This window comes from Eleginops maclovinus, chromosome 3 (genome assembly GCF_036324505.1).
Source record: "Eleginops maclovinus isolate JMC-PN-2008 ecotype Puerto Natales chromosome 3, JC_Emac_rtc_rv5, whole genome shotgun sequence".
Taxonomy (NCBI): Eukaryota; Metazoa; Chordata; class Actinopteri; order Perciformes; family Eleginopidae; genus Eleginops; species Eleginops maclovinus.
The window spans coordinates 17,971,239-17,989,242 of record NC_086351.1 but is presented as its reverse complement, the minus strand read 5'-3'; the positions used below and the strand labels follow the sequence as shown (position 1 = coordinate 17,989,242).

The following is an 18,004-nucleotide window of genomic DNA, read 5'->3' as shown; positions in this document are numbered from 1 at the left end:
TACATTTTAAGTTGTAAATTTGTTTACATTGTCAATATCACAAAATCACAATGTAACGAACCCCCTCCACCCCCAACCCACTTGTAGGCCACCATCCTGTTCATCTATAAACTCATTGATTTGATCAATAACAATGCAACAAAATAATAGTCCCTGCATAAAAAAATATTCAGCAATTTCAGACCATATTTCTTTGTCTATTTCAACATGGCGCGTTGGCACTTTGGTAGGTTGTGGGATGATTCTGAGGGAAATTGTAAAAACTTGTCTTTCAAAAATGTGAACACATCGTACATTAACTGGTAGACTGCATCAGAACATCTATAAAGTTGAAAATGTTAAGTTGTTAATTTGTTTACATGTTGTCAATATCACAAAATCACAATATAACACCCCCCTCCACCCCACCATCCTGTTCATCTATAAAATCATTGATTTGATAATTGATTTGATCAATAAGAATGCAACAAAATAACAAATGCACCCTGCCCCCAGTCCCTGCAGTAAGAATTATTCAGCAATTTCAGACCATATTTCTTTGTCTATTTCAACATGGCGCGCTGTCACTTGGGTAGGTTGTGGGATGATTCTGAGGACATCATCAAAGGGATACCATAAAGTGTCCTCACGAATTGGCCTGTAGAACCTATTTTTCCCAGCCTTGTGCATGCATGTGACTTTTGCATGCGTCTCATTGACCTCAAGAATGGCTCCAGGATAAACGTCATCGTCATATTTAATGACGCACCATTGTCCAATCATCATGTCTTTGCTCCCCCACTTGATTTCTGCTGTTTGCTGTTCAGTGCAATCAGAGGAGACTGGCATGGGTTGTTCTTCAGTGCTATCAGGGAGGACAGGTAGACAGGAGACAATCTATAGTAGCCTTCTCTACTGTAATATTAAACTCATCAACCTGCTCTCACTTAACCATTCTAACCTGGATGGCCCTGGGTCAGGGTCTGGCTGAGGGTCTGGCTCAGGGTCTAGCTCAGGACTCTGCGGTGGTGTTTCAAATCTCTGGTGTTGCTTCAAATAACTCCTTGTTCTGCATCTTTGCTGAGCCTTTCTCCAATATTTCCTCTTCTGCCTCTTCCCCCTTTCAGTCAGAGTAGCCACTTGGCCAGTTGACCCTGCATCCCTTCTCTTCATCCATCTCTCCCTGTCTTTTTTCAAATACGCTGCCCTCCTTTCAGGGTCAGCCTCTCGCCGTGCCCTGTACTGCCGTTGCCTTTCTGCTGCCGACACCATCTTCAATTACATTTTAATGACCTGGAAAGCGACATCACACATCTCACCTTTACAGAAAAATAACTCTCAACTATATATTAACTACAGCAAAATGGTCAAAAGTGACTGAAAACGTGACTGTTAGTCGCTGTCAACTCTGTTATCATGAAAATGTAACAGAGTTGACGATAACAGAGTTGACATTTTCCACCATTTTGTGTCTAACTCCATGTGCTATCTTAGAACCAGACAACACATGCCATGACTAAAACCACAACTTTATGAATTTCCATCATATATATATTTTTTAAGAAATGATGGAGAGATTCACTAAAACATCATACAAACAGAGTTGACGCTTAATAAATATACTCTTGGTTTGTTCTCAACATTTTGCACAAATTATTAAGAGAGAAAGATAAACATACCATTGTTCCCTCCAAGGAAGAGAGGAAAAGGAAGTGGCATCACTTGGTGCAGGTCACATGGTTTTATTTGAATGCTATAGGGTTTTTTTATGTAGTTTTATGCCAGACATAACAGAGTTGACAGAGCTCTGGGACAGGTACATTTTTTATTTTTTAAATATCAAGATCAGCTGTGTTAGAGGAAAATAACATTCTGTGCAACTGATTATATACATATTTATAGATTTATCATAAAAAATCTGCAAATTTTGGTGAATTATGTAATATTTATTCAAGTTGAAAATGTGAATTTCTGTCCTGGGACAGGCAATTTTGATGGTTTTGGAGGGTGTGGGAATCATTTGATGAATATTTAACAAATAAATTGTGCATAAAATGTACTCCAAACATTGTTTTTTTTTTACATACAGTCTATTTAGTGATAATATTGAAAGCAGGGTCTGAAAATATTTTTTTAGGAGAAAATAATTAACATTGTTTTTGCTGGGACACCAAATGTAACCGCAATTCTGAAATGACCCATATATTGAACCACGTCGCTCTCTGGTGGCAGCGTTCATCCCTACATAGTTACAATTTGGGATCGACACTCGTTTAGTTTCCCCTTCTGAGGTCGATGAGCTCTTGAATAGACTGTGCAGGACTTCCTCTCGACAGTTCACAACAATGGCAGAAATCGAGGCAGCACAAGCAGCTCAGGTTGACGTTGCCAAAACTAGCAACGGGCCAGCTGAAGGATATGAGAAGAAATGTATTTTCTGCAAGATTGTAAACAAGGAAATGGATACGGAGCTTCTTCATTGTGTGAGAATATCGCAATGATTAGATAATATTGAGTGTGGAGCTAGCTAGCTTTAGCTAATTGCCTTTGCAAACACTTTTGTCAATAAGCAGCCCTGTGAAAAATAGTGGCTTTATGAATATATAGCTAGAGCTTATGTTTGATTTTCTATGAGACCATGTTAGTTAAGGGTTAGGGTTACATTGTAATTAATACTATTGATTAAAGATGTCAGCTGGTGTTCCCCCTAATGTTATTGTTAAGTATGTACTGTCCACTCATTGAAAGTGGAACTTTCAATTTTAAAGTCACAACTGTAGGGGATATAAAGCTTAAACGAGAGCCTGTAATCAGTTTATCACATTTACTCACAACAAGGTCCCTGACATGTAGTCAAAAAGAAGGTTGGTTCTTCAGTAAACACTTTAGTTTCACCCTATTAAGCTCCTTCTGTTCCTGAAGCTGATTCATTAATCCGTATTTGATGACTTGATTCTGTCTCTCTGTTCCAGGATGGAGAAATCTCCTGTTTCAGAGACATCAAACCTGGAGCTCCCCACCATTACCTGATCGTACCAACCAAACACGTAGGAAACTGTAAATCACTCAGCAAAGAACAAGTGCCTTTGGGTAAGGTTTACCTACACTGCTACTACTACTTATGACTCACTGTGTTTAGGTTGCTCTTGAAACTATTTAAAGACTGCTGCAAAAATATGTTTTGCCTTGCAGTATTTTTAATGGGAAAATGTATTTTGTTCAAGAAGTAACACAAGCTTTGCTCGTCAATCCCAGTGAAGCGCATGGTCGAGACAGGGAAGGAGATCCTCCAGAAAAACAACATAACAGACCTCAGTGATGTCAGGTAAACTAGATTCAGTGGTACTTAGTTGCTACAATGGGATTTCTACAAAAAAAAAACCTCCCTAAAAAATAAAAGTGATGCAGCTTTTGTCACTTGATCATCAGGTCATGTTCCAGATCAGTTTGTCTGTTATCAAATAGTCACTGACGCATTATTTATAGGTACATTTTTCTCTTCATGACCAACCACCACAATAATCATCATCAATGTGACTGTCAAATGAACAAGCAAACAATCAGCAATTACTGATAAACATTGTATTATCAGTACATCTAACAGGATCACAATGGAAATGGATAATCTTCTTAAATGAATAAATAAAATATCTTAAATGGGCACTTTAACTTGGTACACTTTGAAAAGTTGTCATTGAGCTAGTAAGCTTGTGTGCAATACAGCTCTTTCCTTTGTCTGCAGGTTTGGTTTCCACTGGCCCCCGTTCTGTTCAGTCACACACCTACACCTTCATGTCCTGGCTCCTGCCAGTCAGATGGGCTTCATGTCCCGCCTCTTCTACAGACTCAACTCCTATTGGTTTATCACAGTAAGTCCCACCTTCAAAAATCAGAGTCTGCAAATATTGGAATCGGCAGTTCAGACATTTATTAAATCAGAAATTGTAATATTTTGCAGGCAGACCAGCTGATTGAGCTTCTCAACTCCAAAGGAGACACAAACTGACCACTACTCTTCGATACGTTACTTACAGTTCTTGACTTTGAACATCCGCCTTCTTGCAGATGCCATGTTTGATGATACAAGTTAACATTAATTAGCTGCCTTTTTGTAATGACAGTGTTTTAAACTGGTGTGATATTAGTATTGGAAGCCAAATGAAAACTTGGATGAAGCCAAACCTTGCTTCTTGCCACTTGAGATATGTTAGATTATTTTTGTCAAATGTTTCTACAGAAGAAGATTAAACATTAAATCTTCCTCAATATTGGACGTAATAAAAATGCATTTATTTTATGGACCATGTAGTAAACGGTGTGATTCACCTGTTTCAACTATTGACACCAAAGAAGGTGTTCTTTTTTTGTTGTTTTTACTGAATGCGAATGTGTGTTAAGTACAACAATTTAAAGCCCTTATAAATAACAAGCTGTTTGATATCTTGATGTGCCTACTGATTTGAAAATCATATGTTATGCATGTATAACTGAGAAAAAGCATAAGTAAGGAAAATTAATTTGTGTTATCATATATGGATATAACATTTCGGACAGTTTTGTGTTCCTCAGTTATGTTAAGTAATTTCTTTGCTGATGGACATGCGCTGGGGTAGCTGATGTGGGCTAAACTACAAAGTAACATTTTGATTAACTATGTACTGTACAAATGTCCTTTACAGCAGAAGCTGCTAAGTACTAATGAGCTCGACAAACACTAGTATGTAATGTTGCATTTGTTTGATCTAATGTAATATCTGAGGATTGTTGAAGTGAAGTGAGTTAAACTAAGGTGTTGGTGAATGAAGTGGATATTTATGCTATGATGACACTGATGTATATTAGGGAATGTAAAAAATAAAGAAAAAGATCTGTATGTACTGTACGAAATTGTATGCACTTTAAGAATTAATTCAACTTAGAATAAATAATAAATTGCTACCTCTCAGTGTGTTTCTAATGCAGTGAGTCCTAGGTATCCTTTTACTCCTCTCTCCAGTCATTACTTTAACTACAGCACCAGTGTTTACAGTTCACCAAGCACCCACATTAACAGCATAACAGACAGGGCACTATTCTGTTAATTTCTTTATCATAATAACCAAAGCAGATACTGCATATTGATCAATCTACTACTGCCTTATCTTAAAAAATGTCCATAACTTTTAAAAGCAGCATTTAATATGGCATTTGTCAGTCAGTGCATAGTTTATTGTTTATTTAATTTAAGCAGCATTTGTAGTTTTTGGCACAGCTATCTGGTGCAGGTGTGCAAAGTTTCAAACTGTAAAGGGTTAAATAACAAAGCAGACTTGTAATAAATTCATGCTCTCAAGCATGCTGGGATCAAGTTCATCCTATAGCACCATATTGTCTGTCACAGGAAGCCTCATGTTCTCTTTGGCTTTAGTTCAGGCTCATCAACCATGTTAGAAAACCTAGTGAGGGGAATATAGTGAAAGGTATTTGTTCGGCAAAGATTTGATAAGCAACACAGGGAAAAGGTATGATGTGGAAAAGCCTAAGTATATGAAAATTATAAACAATTTGAAGCACTCTATAATATATACAGTGGGGCAAAAAAGTATTTAGTCAGCCACCAATTGTGCAAGTTCTCCCATTTAAAAAGATGAGAGCGGCCTGTAATTTTTATCATAGGTATACCTCAACTATGAGAGACAAAATGAGAAAAATAAATCCAGAAAATCACATTGTCTGATTTTTAAAGAATACATTTTCAAATTATTGTGGAAAATAAGTATTTGGTCAATAACAAAAGTTCATCTCAATACTTTGTTATATACCCTTTGTTGGCAATGACAGAGGTCAAACGTTTTCTGTAAGTCTTCACAAGGTTTTCACACACTGTTGCTGGTATTTTGGCCCATTCCTCCATGCAGATCTCCTCTAAAGCAGTGATGTTTTGGGGCTGTCGCTGGGCAACACGGACTTTCAACTCCCTCCAAAGATGTTCTATGGGGTTGAGATCTGGAGACTGGCTAGGCCACTCCAGGACCTTGAAATGCTTCTTACGAAGCCACTCCTTCGTTGCCCTGGCGGTGTGTTTGGGATCATTGTCATGCTGAAAGACCCAGCCACGCTTCATCTTCAGTGCCCTTGCTGATGGAAGGAGGTTTTCACTCAAAATCTCACGATACATGGCCCCATTCATTCTTTCCTTTACAAGGATCAGTCGTCCTGGTCCCTTTGCAGAAAAACAGCCCCAAAGCATGATGTTTCCACCCCCATGCTTCACAGTAGGTATGGTGTTCTTTGGATGCAACTCTGCATTCTTTCTCCTCCAAACACGACGAGTTGAGTTTTTACCAAAAAGTTCTATTTTGGTTTCATCTGACCATATGACATTCTCCCAATCCTCTTCTGGATCATACAAATGCCCTCTAGCAAACTTCAGTCGGGCCTGGACATGTATTGGCTTAAGCAGGGGGACACGTCTGGAACTGCAGGATTTAAGTCCCTGGCGGCGTAGTGTGTTACTGATGGTAGCCTCTGTTACTTTGGTCCCAGCTCTCTGCAGGTCATTCACTAGGTCCCCCCGTGTGGTTCTGGGATTTTTGCTCACCGTTCTTGTGATCATTTTGACCCCACGGGGTGAGATCTTGTGTGGAGCCCCAGATGGAGGGAGATTAGCAGTGGTCTTGTATGTCTTCCATTTTCTAATAATTGCTCCCACAGTTGATTTCTTCACACCAAGCTGCTTACCTATTGCAGATTCAGTTTTCCCAGCCTGGTGCAGGTCTACAATTTTGTCTCTGGTCTCCTTTGACAGCTCTTTGGTCTTGGCCATAGTGGAGTTTGGAGTATGACTGTTTGAGGTTGTGGACAGGTGTCTTTTATACTGATAACGAGTTCAAAAAGGTGCCATTAATACAGGTAACCAGTGGAGGACAGAGGAGCCTCTTAAAGAAGAAGTTACAGGTCTGTGAGAGCCAGAAATCTTGCTTGTTTGTAGGTGACCAAATACTTATTTTACCGAGGAATTTACCAATTAATTCATTAAAAATCAGACAATGTGATTTCCTGGATTTCTTTTTCTCATTCTGTCTCTCATAGTTGAGGTATACCTATGATAAAAATTACAGGCCTCTCTCATCTTTTTAAATGGGAGAACTTGCACAATTGGTGGCTGACTAAATACTTTTTTGCCCCACTGTATAAGTTTGATTAGGCTACAATATCCGTGTGTTTTCAATGTATGACCACTCTGTTTCTCTTTATTTGTGTTTTTTGATTGTTTGTAGCATGAGGAGATAATATGTCTAATATACTAGGTGTTTTTCTTGTGTGAGCAACTCAAATCAAACATTTCTGTCTTATGTGAACTTGAATGAAGGCAAAAATGCTCAAATGTTCTGATCACCTGAACAGAGTAATAACTGCATGGTCATCCTTCCCCTGCCAAAGCATCTCCCCCTCAAAGTTAATCAGCCTCTGCTTCCTTGCTCGTAGAAGAACCCCCACCAGTTTATTAGAGATGTTCACATAATGCTCAAACAATTTCTTAAATTCTACGGTCACCACCCTTCCATCGCCGCCTCCTCCATCCCCATTTTTGACTGCTGGCTCCCCAATGATCCTGATCACCTCACACAGCTCTTCAACTTCTCTGCTTATATGTGTGTGAGCATCCTTCCCCCGCTTCTCCGTCATTGAGCCATGCAGAGGTTTCCCGTAGTCATCCTGGCGTCTCTGAGGGGCCACCACACTGGGCCTGGTGCCGTGACTGAAGGGGTTGTGCTTCTGATACTCCTGGTGCTCATCCGACCACTTTTGCCAGTTCTCCTTTAAGCCTTTGACAGAAACAATGCACATTGCAGCTTCATCGCAAAACTGAGTGGAATCGGGGACATCATCTTCAGTTTCTATGATGGTGGTGCCCTGGCTGGTCGTCCCCATCACTGTCTCTAGGGAATAGAATATTACAAAGCGTTAACTGGTAACTTACAATGTTTTTAAACAATTAATTTTAGCCATTTACTTTTTTCATTCAATTATTATTTAAAAATCAACTACCTTAAATAATAATTTTTAAAAGTATGAATTTAAGCTTTAGATCTGCATATCAATTTATGGTAACTAATGACAGATTTAACCCATAATTACAACGATAAAATTCATTTAAACTAAAGAAAAACGAAATATTATTTTGCAAAACCAAGATAGTTCCTCATCAAAACAAGAACAACACCCTGCTTTATAACATAAACTATGTCCATACAACCTATCAGATATTTGGAGTTAAAGATTATCAAACATGATCCAACTCACGATGTCACTCTCACTGCCTCGATCCTCACTTCATCGGCAATGAGCTTTTATTTGTATCCAATGTGCCAACAACACACATGTATCAATACTGCAGTACTCACCGCTGCGGGAAGCAAGAATGCGGATAGTTTCCTCTCCAAAGGCAAAACCGCTCGGATGAACATCAGTCTCAACCACTGGCGTGTTTGACAAGCTCCAAGCAGCCAATCACTGGTCAGAGAGGGCGGCAACGACAAGGTGTCTAGTGAAGCAGATTTACATTCTAAAGAAAGTTTATGCTGGGATGTTAGAGAGCATACGAGTGGGTTAAAGATGACAAACAAATTATTATAGGCGACGGTTACTCTTTTGGCTAATACACGCCAACCAACACACTTTTTTTCCAGTTACATTTTCGACCAGTCCACCTAATTTAGTTGAAAAAAGTACAGCAACAACAGAAACAAATTGATTATCCTCCTGTAGACAGTATACTAAACGCATATAAAACACACACATTCCAATATATAATATCATACAACGTAGTTAAACTGAGAGAGACAGCAACATGCCTTTCCTATTATGGTAAATTTGTCCTCAAGCGGTACTATTCTTTCGCAGCCCGGTTTCAAGCCGGACGTATTTTGAATCGGCAACAAATATGGCGACCTCCACCCGTCAATCATGCCTCAAGTATTTGTTACATCTTGCCCAAGATAATCTGGACTTCAGGTTGCCGGTAATTTTTATAATTTCTCTCAGTTTCTGTCTGACTATTAAGAATGTTTATATTTCTCTGTTCGTAAAATCTGTCAGACAAGAGCCCCTCCTCACGTGGTTTGCTGCGTTAGCTACATGCTAACCATAGACTGTATGTATAGATGCTAACTGTCAAAACAGTGCAATTACGTTTAGGCTTTGATGGCACACAAGAATAACCCTCTAACACTGAGTTTGTCCACCTGGAACTACATCTGTGCTCCTGTGGTATTTGATTAATTCTACAGGAATCCCCACTGATATTGCTAATGAGGTAATATAAATACTCGTGAAGATTTAATTCAATTTATTATGATATGTGTGCTTGCAGGAGATCAAGGCCTTGCTGGCTCTCAGAGGAAAGCCGTTCCATTCTAGTGGAAACTTCATAGAGAAGGTTTGCAGATCAAAAGCACCTATTACAAATCATTATTTTCCTAAATCTGATACATCTATTGGCTTTGATGATTTATGATTAAGGTTTCTTCTTGTCTCTTCTCTCTAGTGTCCTTTCTGGTGTATGGATGGGTTGTCTGAGGAGGATGTCCGCGGCGTCATGGCCAGATCTGTTTGTGCAAAGTAAGTTTTAGTTATTAAGTTAGTACGTTTTAGCTGTTTGGTCTTGCACCTGTAGCAATGGAACAACCTTAACATGCATCATATATTGCCATCCATCTGAACATGCAACGGTAGTTGAGATGAAGCTGTAATTCATGCATTATCTTTGCTTTCAGGTCCGCCTTTGAACTTTGGGGCCACGGACAAACGCACAGTGAGCTCAAAACATCCCTCTTGAAGTACCCAACAGAGAACATGGTTTGTGATGCTACTGTGAAACATGCTGTTTCAGAAAAAAGGCTGATATTAAAACAAACATATTGTAAGCTCATATGTTTATTTTCCCTATAGTCACCATTCATGCACAAAGACTCAACTTACAGAATCAATGTATACACTTTCAACAAGACTCTGGAGTTTGAAGACAGAATCAAAAGGATTGATGTGAGTATTTAGATGTCTGTGTATCATAGCATCTTTGATGATACGTGTATGTATATGTTTGTGCAGGATGTCATGTTTTATATTCTTTCTCCAGGCCATGGACTATCTTCCATTTGAAGGAGCAGTGAACCTGAAGAGCCCTCAGCACATCTTCTGTTTGTTGGAAGATTATGGCACAGACCCCAATGACATCCCTGAGCATCCTAACTACATCTATTTCGGTCGATGGGTGAGATACATTTGACTGTTGGTTTGCATTCAACCAGTTAGAGGTGATCTGGAACCAACCACTGTTCATCTCTTCTCCCTGCTGCGACAGATAGCGGATGGACAGCGGGAATTGATTCGCTCCCACAGTGTGAAGAACAGACACTTCATAGGGAACACCAGTATGGATGCTGGTCTATCATTCATCATGGCCAACCACGCCAAAGTCAATAAGAATGACCTTGTCTTTGACCCGTTTGTTGGCACAGGTGAGATAACAATAACACTCACTCTCATAGATAAATAGTCACTTATTAAGGGAAATCTTTGCAAATTAAAAATTGTTTTGTCTTTTGATCTGTTAAGGGAGCCTGTTGGTCGCATGTTCTCATTTTAGAGCCTATGTCTGTGGAACAGATATAGATTACAACACTATTCATGGTAGAGGTAAGTCTACTCAGAGCTAACATAGCGTCATATGCAAACTCTTATTTTCTTTTCAGGCATTATCTAACGTAATGTATTAAAGCTTCCAGATATAACCTGTGCAGTTTTTCATACAATAGTTAGGTTTCATCATTAATATCTTTATTGGAGTAATAAACCCCTTTTATAAATTGTTATACACAAACACATTTGTATTGTTGTTTATTTGTTGAATACATATTTTATTTAATCTTTTTTTTTACATTTTAATTTAAATTGTTTATGTTTGTATAAAATACAAATATTATTATTCAGTTCTATTTATAGGCTAAATATTTAAACAAAGTATTCCGATATATTGAAATACTGAAGTATTGTTTTAAGTCATTTCTCTGTTCACAACCAACAGTGGCCGGAACCTGCTGTGAATTTCTGCTGCTATCCAAATTTCTAAAAGTCCCTTCCTCTTTCAGGTCGGTCAAGCCGTAAAAACAAGACGTGGCGAGGACCTGACGAGAACATCAGAGCCAACCTGCGGCAGTATGGAACAGAGGACATGTATATCGATGTCATGGTGTCTGATGCATCCAAGCATGTGTGGAGGGAGGCGGCTCTTTTTGATGCAATCATCACCGATCGTAGGTCTTAAGTATAACAAACTTGTGATAAATCTCTAGCTTTTATTGTCCTTTTAATCACTGAAGCAGAGTTGCAGCAATCATGGACTCTAGCTACATCAGTGCTACATATTAAATTCGGGCTCTCATAATGGGATACACTTTTCTGACCTCAGCTCCGTATGGTATCCGTGAGTCAACAAGGAGAACGGGCTCCCACAAAGACATTACCAAACCCCAAGATGCCATGTAAGTTCACTTAATGCTCAAAACTTATTAAATTTGTTCCTCAGCATGAAGTATCACTTACTCACGCTAGTAAGACTTTATTGTAATCTAGAGCAGGTGTAGCCATGACAGGTATTGTAATATTTTGGTGAACTTAAAAAAATAGAAACATTTTGAAATGTTCTGTATCTTTCGTTAATGTTCTGTTTTTGTGCCCTGGTCCAAACTTGTTTGTGTTTATTTTGTCTTCTTCCTAGCTATGAAGACTCTCACGTCCCTGTCTCACAGGCGTACCACTTGAGTGACATCTTCACAGATCTGTTGAACTTTTCTGCCCACCACCTGGTTTTGGGTGGGAGGCTGGTCTATTGGTTGCCTGTCTACAGACCAGAGTGAGTATGCAGACTTAAAAAGACCCTATTGTGCTTTATTGGGTTTCCCTTTCCTTTAGTGTTTTTGTGCATGTAAATGGGCTGCAAAATGTACAGTCTGCATTTGACCCATCCTAGTGTTAGAAGCACTGGGCTGCCATATGTACTGCGCCCAGGGATGCTGCATCACGAGTGTATGAGAAAAATAAAGAGCTTTTTGAACATTAAAGCATGTAGACATGTCTCAGCAGAGGCACAAAATACAAATATGATCCTTAAAATACGAATGATAGCTGTCAATGTTTGCTGTGATTTGTGGCAAATATATTGTTGTTTGTTCATTCTAATGCTTCAGTGCATGGAAATGTATATTTCAATACTAAATTGGATGTTTATTGTGTCCTTATTGGTTTATATTGGGAACTCCTGCTGGTGACTCTCTGAAAATATTAATTTGCGTCAATAGGGGGCAGGCTCAAACCATAAACCGAAACTGCACAAACCAGGCTTCTAGAAAGGGCAACATACAATATTGAAAATCTACATTTTTGGCCTGAGTAATTCCCACAACATTGAACGAAGACGTATTGTAATGTAAACATGGTTATTTGAATGACAATTAGTTATAGGATAGTGTGAATTAAACACACACACTAACAAATGTCTGTCTATTAATGAGTTGGATAATGAGAAGCTAGTTAATGAGCTGCTTTGTGCTTTCAAAACCTGCTGCTCTGTTTGTAGATTTCAGTCCAGCAGACTGGCACACAAAGACTTGTCCATCCTACTTTTCCACTTTCTACCCTCCAGGATATCCCCTGTAGATGTAGAAATATTCCATTCCCGCTCCTATTTAACCTCGTCCACCTGTGTGGGTGATGGTGTTTATACAGAGAATATAACAGGTGTGTTGAGGTTTCCCAGCTCGTACAGCTGCTTCCCAGTAAACCACAACTGCCGGCTCCTTTGTATGTGGGCTGTACAGGACGGCTGTTCTGAAACAAAGTTGTGCATTGTTAAATGTTCTATGCACTATAGCAGAAAGTGAAGTGCTGACTCCGAGTACAGGTGTTTGACAGTAAAGGTGTAAACCACAACACATAGCGGATGTTTGGGCAAAGATAAAAAAAACACTGCAGGGCTTGAGTTACTTCTGGTCACTGATTATAAGACCAGGAGGACATGCGATAACCATGCTACTCTAGTTTTTTTTATTATGTGCGAAGCAAAGCAAGCCCACTATATGCACTCCCAACTTGAATATCTTGTCCCTTTGTCTCTGTATGTATGCATCCGTACACATGTGTGTGGTCTTGCGTATGACCCCATGCATACATTTGTCTCATCATGTTCACACATTTGTCTTTGCTACTCATCTACCAGTGCCTGTCAGAGCGCTGTGCCAAAATAAATGTCTGGGGTCAGGCAAGTCAGATATGTGAACTATCTGTCTCTCCAGTCTGGCCTTTGTGTTTCTGTGCACAATCACGTGTGTGTGTGAGCCCAGACGTAGCCTGTCTCCTGGGCCTAATCTGGGGCTCTACGGGGGAGATATCGTGTTTCTGTCACCCCCACATTTATGTGTATCTGCGTCCATCGCTGTCGTAGAATCAGTGGGGAGTGTGTGTGTCTGCCTGATTCAAGAGAATGGGGAGGCTGTGTGTGTGCGTGATGACAGATGACACAAAGTCCTGTCAGCAAACAACATCGTCTAGACCAGGTTAGGCCCCTTAAACTCTCTTCTCTTTCTCCCTTTTTAAAAAATAAATGAAAGAAGAAAAAGTATCAAGACAGATGATGCTATATCAGTCATCGCAGCCATAAAATTACCTAATTACAACATAAACAAGTGAACAGAGGAAATAAAGCGCCTGTATTGTCAGGAGTAGGGGGATACGTGTGAAAGGGTATAAATGAGCCATGTTTTTATTTTTAGGTCATCATTATTCATCTTTAGTATAAATATCTGGACATTTTGGAAATTCATCTAATGATACAGGTTATATAGAGGCTGCATGCCACTGCTTTATTATCAGAATAAGCATGTAGTAAAATTGAGAGCATAAATGTGCTCGATTTTGAAATACGATATCCATTTAACATTTATTTTATAAACCTTCTGTGATTTTGTAAATACTGTATACATCCTAAAACTTTTTAAATGTAATAACCTCTAAATTCTTGGTAAAAAAAAAGGCAGTCTTGTGTCAAAAAAGTAAAATAGTGTGACAAATAAAGCCTGTGAGCTGAGTCCTGGACAATAACGGTAATGCTTGAATCCACAGTAGTTGCGACCACAGCTGTGCATGCATCTGCACCTTTACTTTCTTTCGCTGTTCACTGTTAAGTGAGATGAGCAACTTGAACATCTAGACTGGAGAGGTTCAATGATTTATGTCTGGATTGGATTCCTGGATTGTTTCACGGGTCACCAGTTCACTAGCTAATTTTCATCGTATAAATAACACATTTTTACCTAGTTTGTTCCTGCCTGCTCAAGACTGATTGTTCAGTACTGTTCCGACTACAAACGGAAATCAGGATTCCTGCCATGCATATGTTAGACTCCAAGGGTAACTGTGTCCGCAAAGATGTTGGGAATATTTAGTGATCAACACAGCTGATTGAAGCTCCAAAGGAAGATCTGAAGGTGAAAGACAACCTGGCCTCGGCATACATGTTAACACTAGCTCAACAGGTCGGGCTCTTTACTAATGACTCCTGATTGACAGGAGAGAATAATCACCTGACTGCATCGCCGTTTGTCACCCTGGCGACCAAACATCCCGTCGCTGAAGAGGCCCACATGTGGCCATGGCAACAGGGCAGACAAACAGTGACTTGCAAATCTGGCCGTGAGTCGCTCTGCTGCTACTGTGATGGCAGCTAGGAGAAAGTGCTACTGACACAAATATGCTAACACATACATCATCTGCTGTTAATAGGCCCTAACCTGGCCTGGCTAGTGATGACAGAGCCAGCAGTCGACCTGTCAGCCCAGAGTCAATTTTTCCACCTTCATCTTTGCACTAAATGAGCGTTTTGATTGGTGGGAGAAAAACGGAACAATACACGAAGGGAGAAAGGAGAGCCCTTGGCTGGCAAAGACAGTTGGCAAAAGTTAGGTAGTAATTTTGACAGGATTAGTCTGTCTGTATCCAAGCAGCCTGTTTATGGCCTCCAGACAGAAAGGAAGTTCATTGTTTTCCCATTGCATATTCCTCTCATTTAGCTTTTAGATGTAATTATTTTTTTCTGATACTTTCTTTTTGGAAACTTGTGTTTAACTGTGATTGTGCATGTTGTCCCCTGTCCAGGTACTGTGTTGAGATGGTGCCTCTTAACCCGTGTCTCCGGATCATCAGCAACTGTGAGCAGACGCTCTCCAGCCACACCTCACGCCGCCTGATCACCATGGAGAAAATCAAGAACCCTGAGGTGTGTGCATATGCGTTTGAACTGAAACAGTTGCTTATTTTCCAGTAAACTGATAATCCTTGAAAAGATTTGTTTTTGGACTCTTGTTTGGAGTAAACAAGCACTTTGAATAAGTCTGGATGGTTATAATTATAAAATTACTTCTATCCAACATATTTAAATCATCATAATTGAATGAATTAATAAATAATGAAAAATGAAGGTCATCATAAATTTCCACCCAAGTTTTCATGAATGCTATTGTTTGATTGTGTTGGGGTAATTTACATACACTGTGTACATAACATATCTATTTAATACCTGTTTTTCTTCCTACTGGAATTGTCTTTTTTTTTTTTCAGCACAGTGGCACAAAAGTAGCCTTTTTTAGTTACAGTAAAAAAAACAGCTGTAAAATGGACTCTTATCTCATTTTATTCATACTTAAAATTGGAAGCACAGCCTTTAAATGGACTGCACTGTTATAAGTTAAGGTTCTATGTTATGGAAAGTTTGCACAGTACCACCCTGTGTGTTTACTGCGTTTGTATGTGTGAGTATGAACAGCAACACAGATATGATTTGGTTTATGTAAAATGAGAGCATGTGAGGGCCTGCCTGTTAATGGATGTATTTTTTTTCATGTGCACTTTATATAATTGTTTGTATATGCAACCACCAAAGTATGTGTCACCTACATGTATGCAGTACACACATGTGTGTGTTTTTTATCATCTTGATGGAAGTGATGGTGTCTCTCTGTCGGTCTGCGGTAAAATCCTCACCATCTGGTTATGATTGGCTCATTTCTTTTATACTGGAACCCTAAATGGTTTAATCACAAATCGTATGGAAAACAATCCATCTTTGGATCTGACATCCATTCCACTTCAAAACCCCAAATTGCTCCCATAAAGGGCCCTGTATGACACGCACACACAAACACACAGCTGTTTGATCTTATCTGACTGCTGTCTCTCTCAGGTTGCACAGTTTTCCCTTTCAATCCGCACCTCTGCACTCATTCACCAGGGTTCACAGCTTGGTGTGTGTGTGAACACCTAAATGTGTTTGAATGCCTATGATGCATGTGTCCGCACTGTTTCTGTTTTTTTTACAATAATGGGGCGCGCCTAATTGCTGTAAGAAGTTTCCTGTTAAACTACTTCAGAAAAACATCTTAGAAACCTCACATTTCCTTATTTATAGGGTGTGACAAAATGTGTTTGGTGGCCATAAATTACTTGTTTGCCCAATTTAACACTAAATGTGTGTAATCCTACACCTATGGTTTTTGGCAAAGGCTAATTGGTTATTTTCACTGTTTGCAGTCGTTTGTATATGTGTGTCCCTGTGTCTTTTTAATTTGGGGTCACAGTTGAGTGGTCAGTTTTGTTACCCCAAGTTTTCATGCAGAGTGGTCCCGAAAATTGTTTCCAGGTTGCTTGGCAGCATCAGCAAGCAAAAGAGGTGTTGCTGACAAATTACAGGCCCAGCCTCGGAGTCATCACGTCCAACTCAACTCACCTCATTATTCCTCTTCCCAGCATCTCTCTTCCTCCCTTCATCCCTCCGCTGACCAGCGGCTACCTTACAGCCAAGACAAACTGTCTCACTGAAGGGATTCATAACAGTTCATATACAGTACATGGTTCATATTCACCAGCACAGTCCTGTTCCCATATACAGACAGTCGAAATATATGGAAACCTTGTGATGCCAATATGATACTGACCTCTAGTGTGAGTTGCTTTATTAACTGGAAAAGTTCATTTTTAAACATGACCCCAAAAAAACCTTCAACCTTTTTTTTTCTTTCAATATGACGCTTTTTTCTTTCATCACATTATTTAACAAGCTGTCAATTTCAACAGCTAGAAGTGTTGTTTTTATAGTTGAAGATTAAGACTAAATACATGTATTCCACATAATATTATGTGGCTAAATGCTGTGTGAAGTTCTCTGTGTTTCCTTTGTAATATCTATGGCAGTTTGGAACAATGACCTGGATTTGTTTGTCTCTTTACAGGAACTTGACAGCCTGGCTTATCTAGCAGACCCACGCTTCAGCCCTTACCAGGGACACAACGCCTTCAGAGAGAAGTATTTCAGCGGAGTAAACAAGAGGTGTGGCAAGGAGGACAACAAATCTGCTGTCAATGGAGAGTGAATGGACCAATTTCCTCAACGTGAAGTATGAGTGTGTTTTTATAGATTAGAGAAAACAAGCGAACACCAGTGGACTCAAAGATGGGAACAAACTTATTTCTTATAATTTTTTTAATCTTTTTCACTATTTTAATTATGGTAATGTTTTATGCTTGTACTTTTTGCTTTGCAAATAAATTGTTAAAATACCAGCGTCATTGTTAATCTTTAACTAAGTACCATTAACTGGGAAGATGGTGTAAAAAATTAAAGTTACTCCGGTGATTTAGAAGTGCACTTCTTTTACTGCACCTTTAAGTTACTAATATAAGGTTAAACTTCAAAAACAATGGATCCTAAACTTCCCATAATGCAACTTAAGGGCGGCTGTCATTACTCCCTCGGTGCCTGGTAAACACCTGCCTTGCATGGTATGTTTTCTCTCGCTGATTAGATCTCCCCAATTTTATTATTATGGAAATTTAACAAAACATTTATAAATAACCATTATAAATAAAACACACATCCACATACACCCATTGACTGTTTCGCTCCCTATAAATCAACCCAGTAGCAATGCTTTAA

The 18,004-nt window shown here is 39.2% G+C and overlaps 3 protein-coding genes across 3 annotated transcripts; 2 read left to right on the top strand and 1 right to left on the bottom strand.

Annotated features, from left to right (window-relative positions):
* The first annotated feature begins 2,271 nt into the window (after positions 1–2,271).
* hint3 (histidine triad nucleotide binding protein 3) lies at positions 2,272–4,924 on the top strand. Its single transcript, XM_063880238.1, has 5 exons — positions 2,272–2,462; positions 2,952–3,069; positions 3,235–3,304; positions 3,722–3,848; positions 3,938–4,924. The coding sequence occupies exons 1-5, from the start codon at positions 2,325–2,327 to the stop codon at positions 3,983–3,985; spliced, it is 501 nt and encodes a 166-aa protein (XP_063736308.1). The 5' UTR covers positions 2,272–2,324; the 3' UTR covers positions 3,986–4,924.
* A 2,202-nt stretch (positions 4,925–7,126) lies between these two features.
* Positions 7,127–8,373, bottom strand: si:dkey-29b11.3 (actin-binding Rho-activating protein-like). Its single transcript, XM_063880236.1, has 2 exons — positions 8,266–8,373; positions 7,127–7,901 (listed from the first exon to the last, which is right to left on the bottom strand). Exon 2 carries the CDS (start codon positions 7,891–7,893, stop codon positions 7,354–7,356), a length of 540 nt encoding a protein of 179 aa, XP_063736306.1. The 5' UTR covers positions 7,894–7,901; positions 8,266–8,373; the 3' UTR covers positions 7,127–7,353.
* A 211-nt stretch (positions 8,374–8,584) lies between these two features.
* trmt11 (tRNA methyltransferase 11 homolog) lies at positions 8,585–17,631 on the top strand. The gene is made up of 13 exons (XM_063878548.1): positions 8,585–8,983; positions 9,335–9,400; positions 9,509–9,582; positions 9,738–9,819; positions 9,913–10,005; positions 10,100–10,234; positions 10,325–10,481; positions 10,579–10,659; positions 11,112–11,276; positions 11,432–11,504; positions 11,741–11,875; positions 15,172–15,292; positions 17,301–17,631. Exons 1-13 carry the CDS (start codon positions 8,906–8,908, stop codon positions 17,439–17,441), a joined length of 1,401 nt encoding a protein of 466 aa, XP_063734618.1. The 5' UTR covers positions 8,585–8,905; the 3' UTR covers positions 17,442–17,631.
* Positions 17,632–18,004: the final 373 nt, after the last annotated feature.

Excerpts from the sequence above, each read along its gene's own strand:
- trmt11 (XM_063878548.1), top strand. The coding sequence starts at position 8,906 with ATGGCGACCTCCACCCGTCAATCATGCCTCAAGTATTTGTTACATCTT. Across the intron at positions 10,235-10,324 it reads ACATCTATTTCGGTCGATGG|ATAGCGGATGGACAGCGGGA; the intron begins GTGAGATACATT and ends CTGCTGCGACAG. Across the intron at positions 11,505-11,740 it reads ACCAAACCCCAAGATGCCAT|CTATGAAGACTCTCACGTCC; the intron begins GTAAGTTCACTT and ends TCTTCTTCCTAG.
- si:dkey-29b11.3 (XM_063880236.1), bottom strand. The coding sequence starts at position 7,893 with ATGGGGACGACCAGCCAGGGCACCACCATCATAGAAACTGAAGATGAT.
- hint3 (XM_063880238.1), top strand. The coding sequence starts at position 2,325 with ATGGCAGAAATCGAGGCAGCACAAGCAGCTCAGGTTGACGTTGCCAAA. Across the intron at positions 2,463-2,951 it reads ATACGGAGCTTCTTCATTGT|GATGGAGAAATCTCCTGTTT; the intron begins GTGAGAATATCG and ends TCTCTGTTCCAG. Across the intron at positions 3,849-3,937 it reads ACTCCTATTGGTTTATCACA|GCAGACCAGCTGATTGAGCT; the intron begins GTAAGTCCCACC and ends AATATTTTGCAG.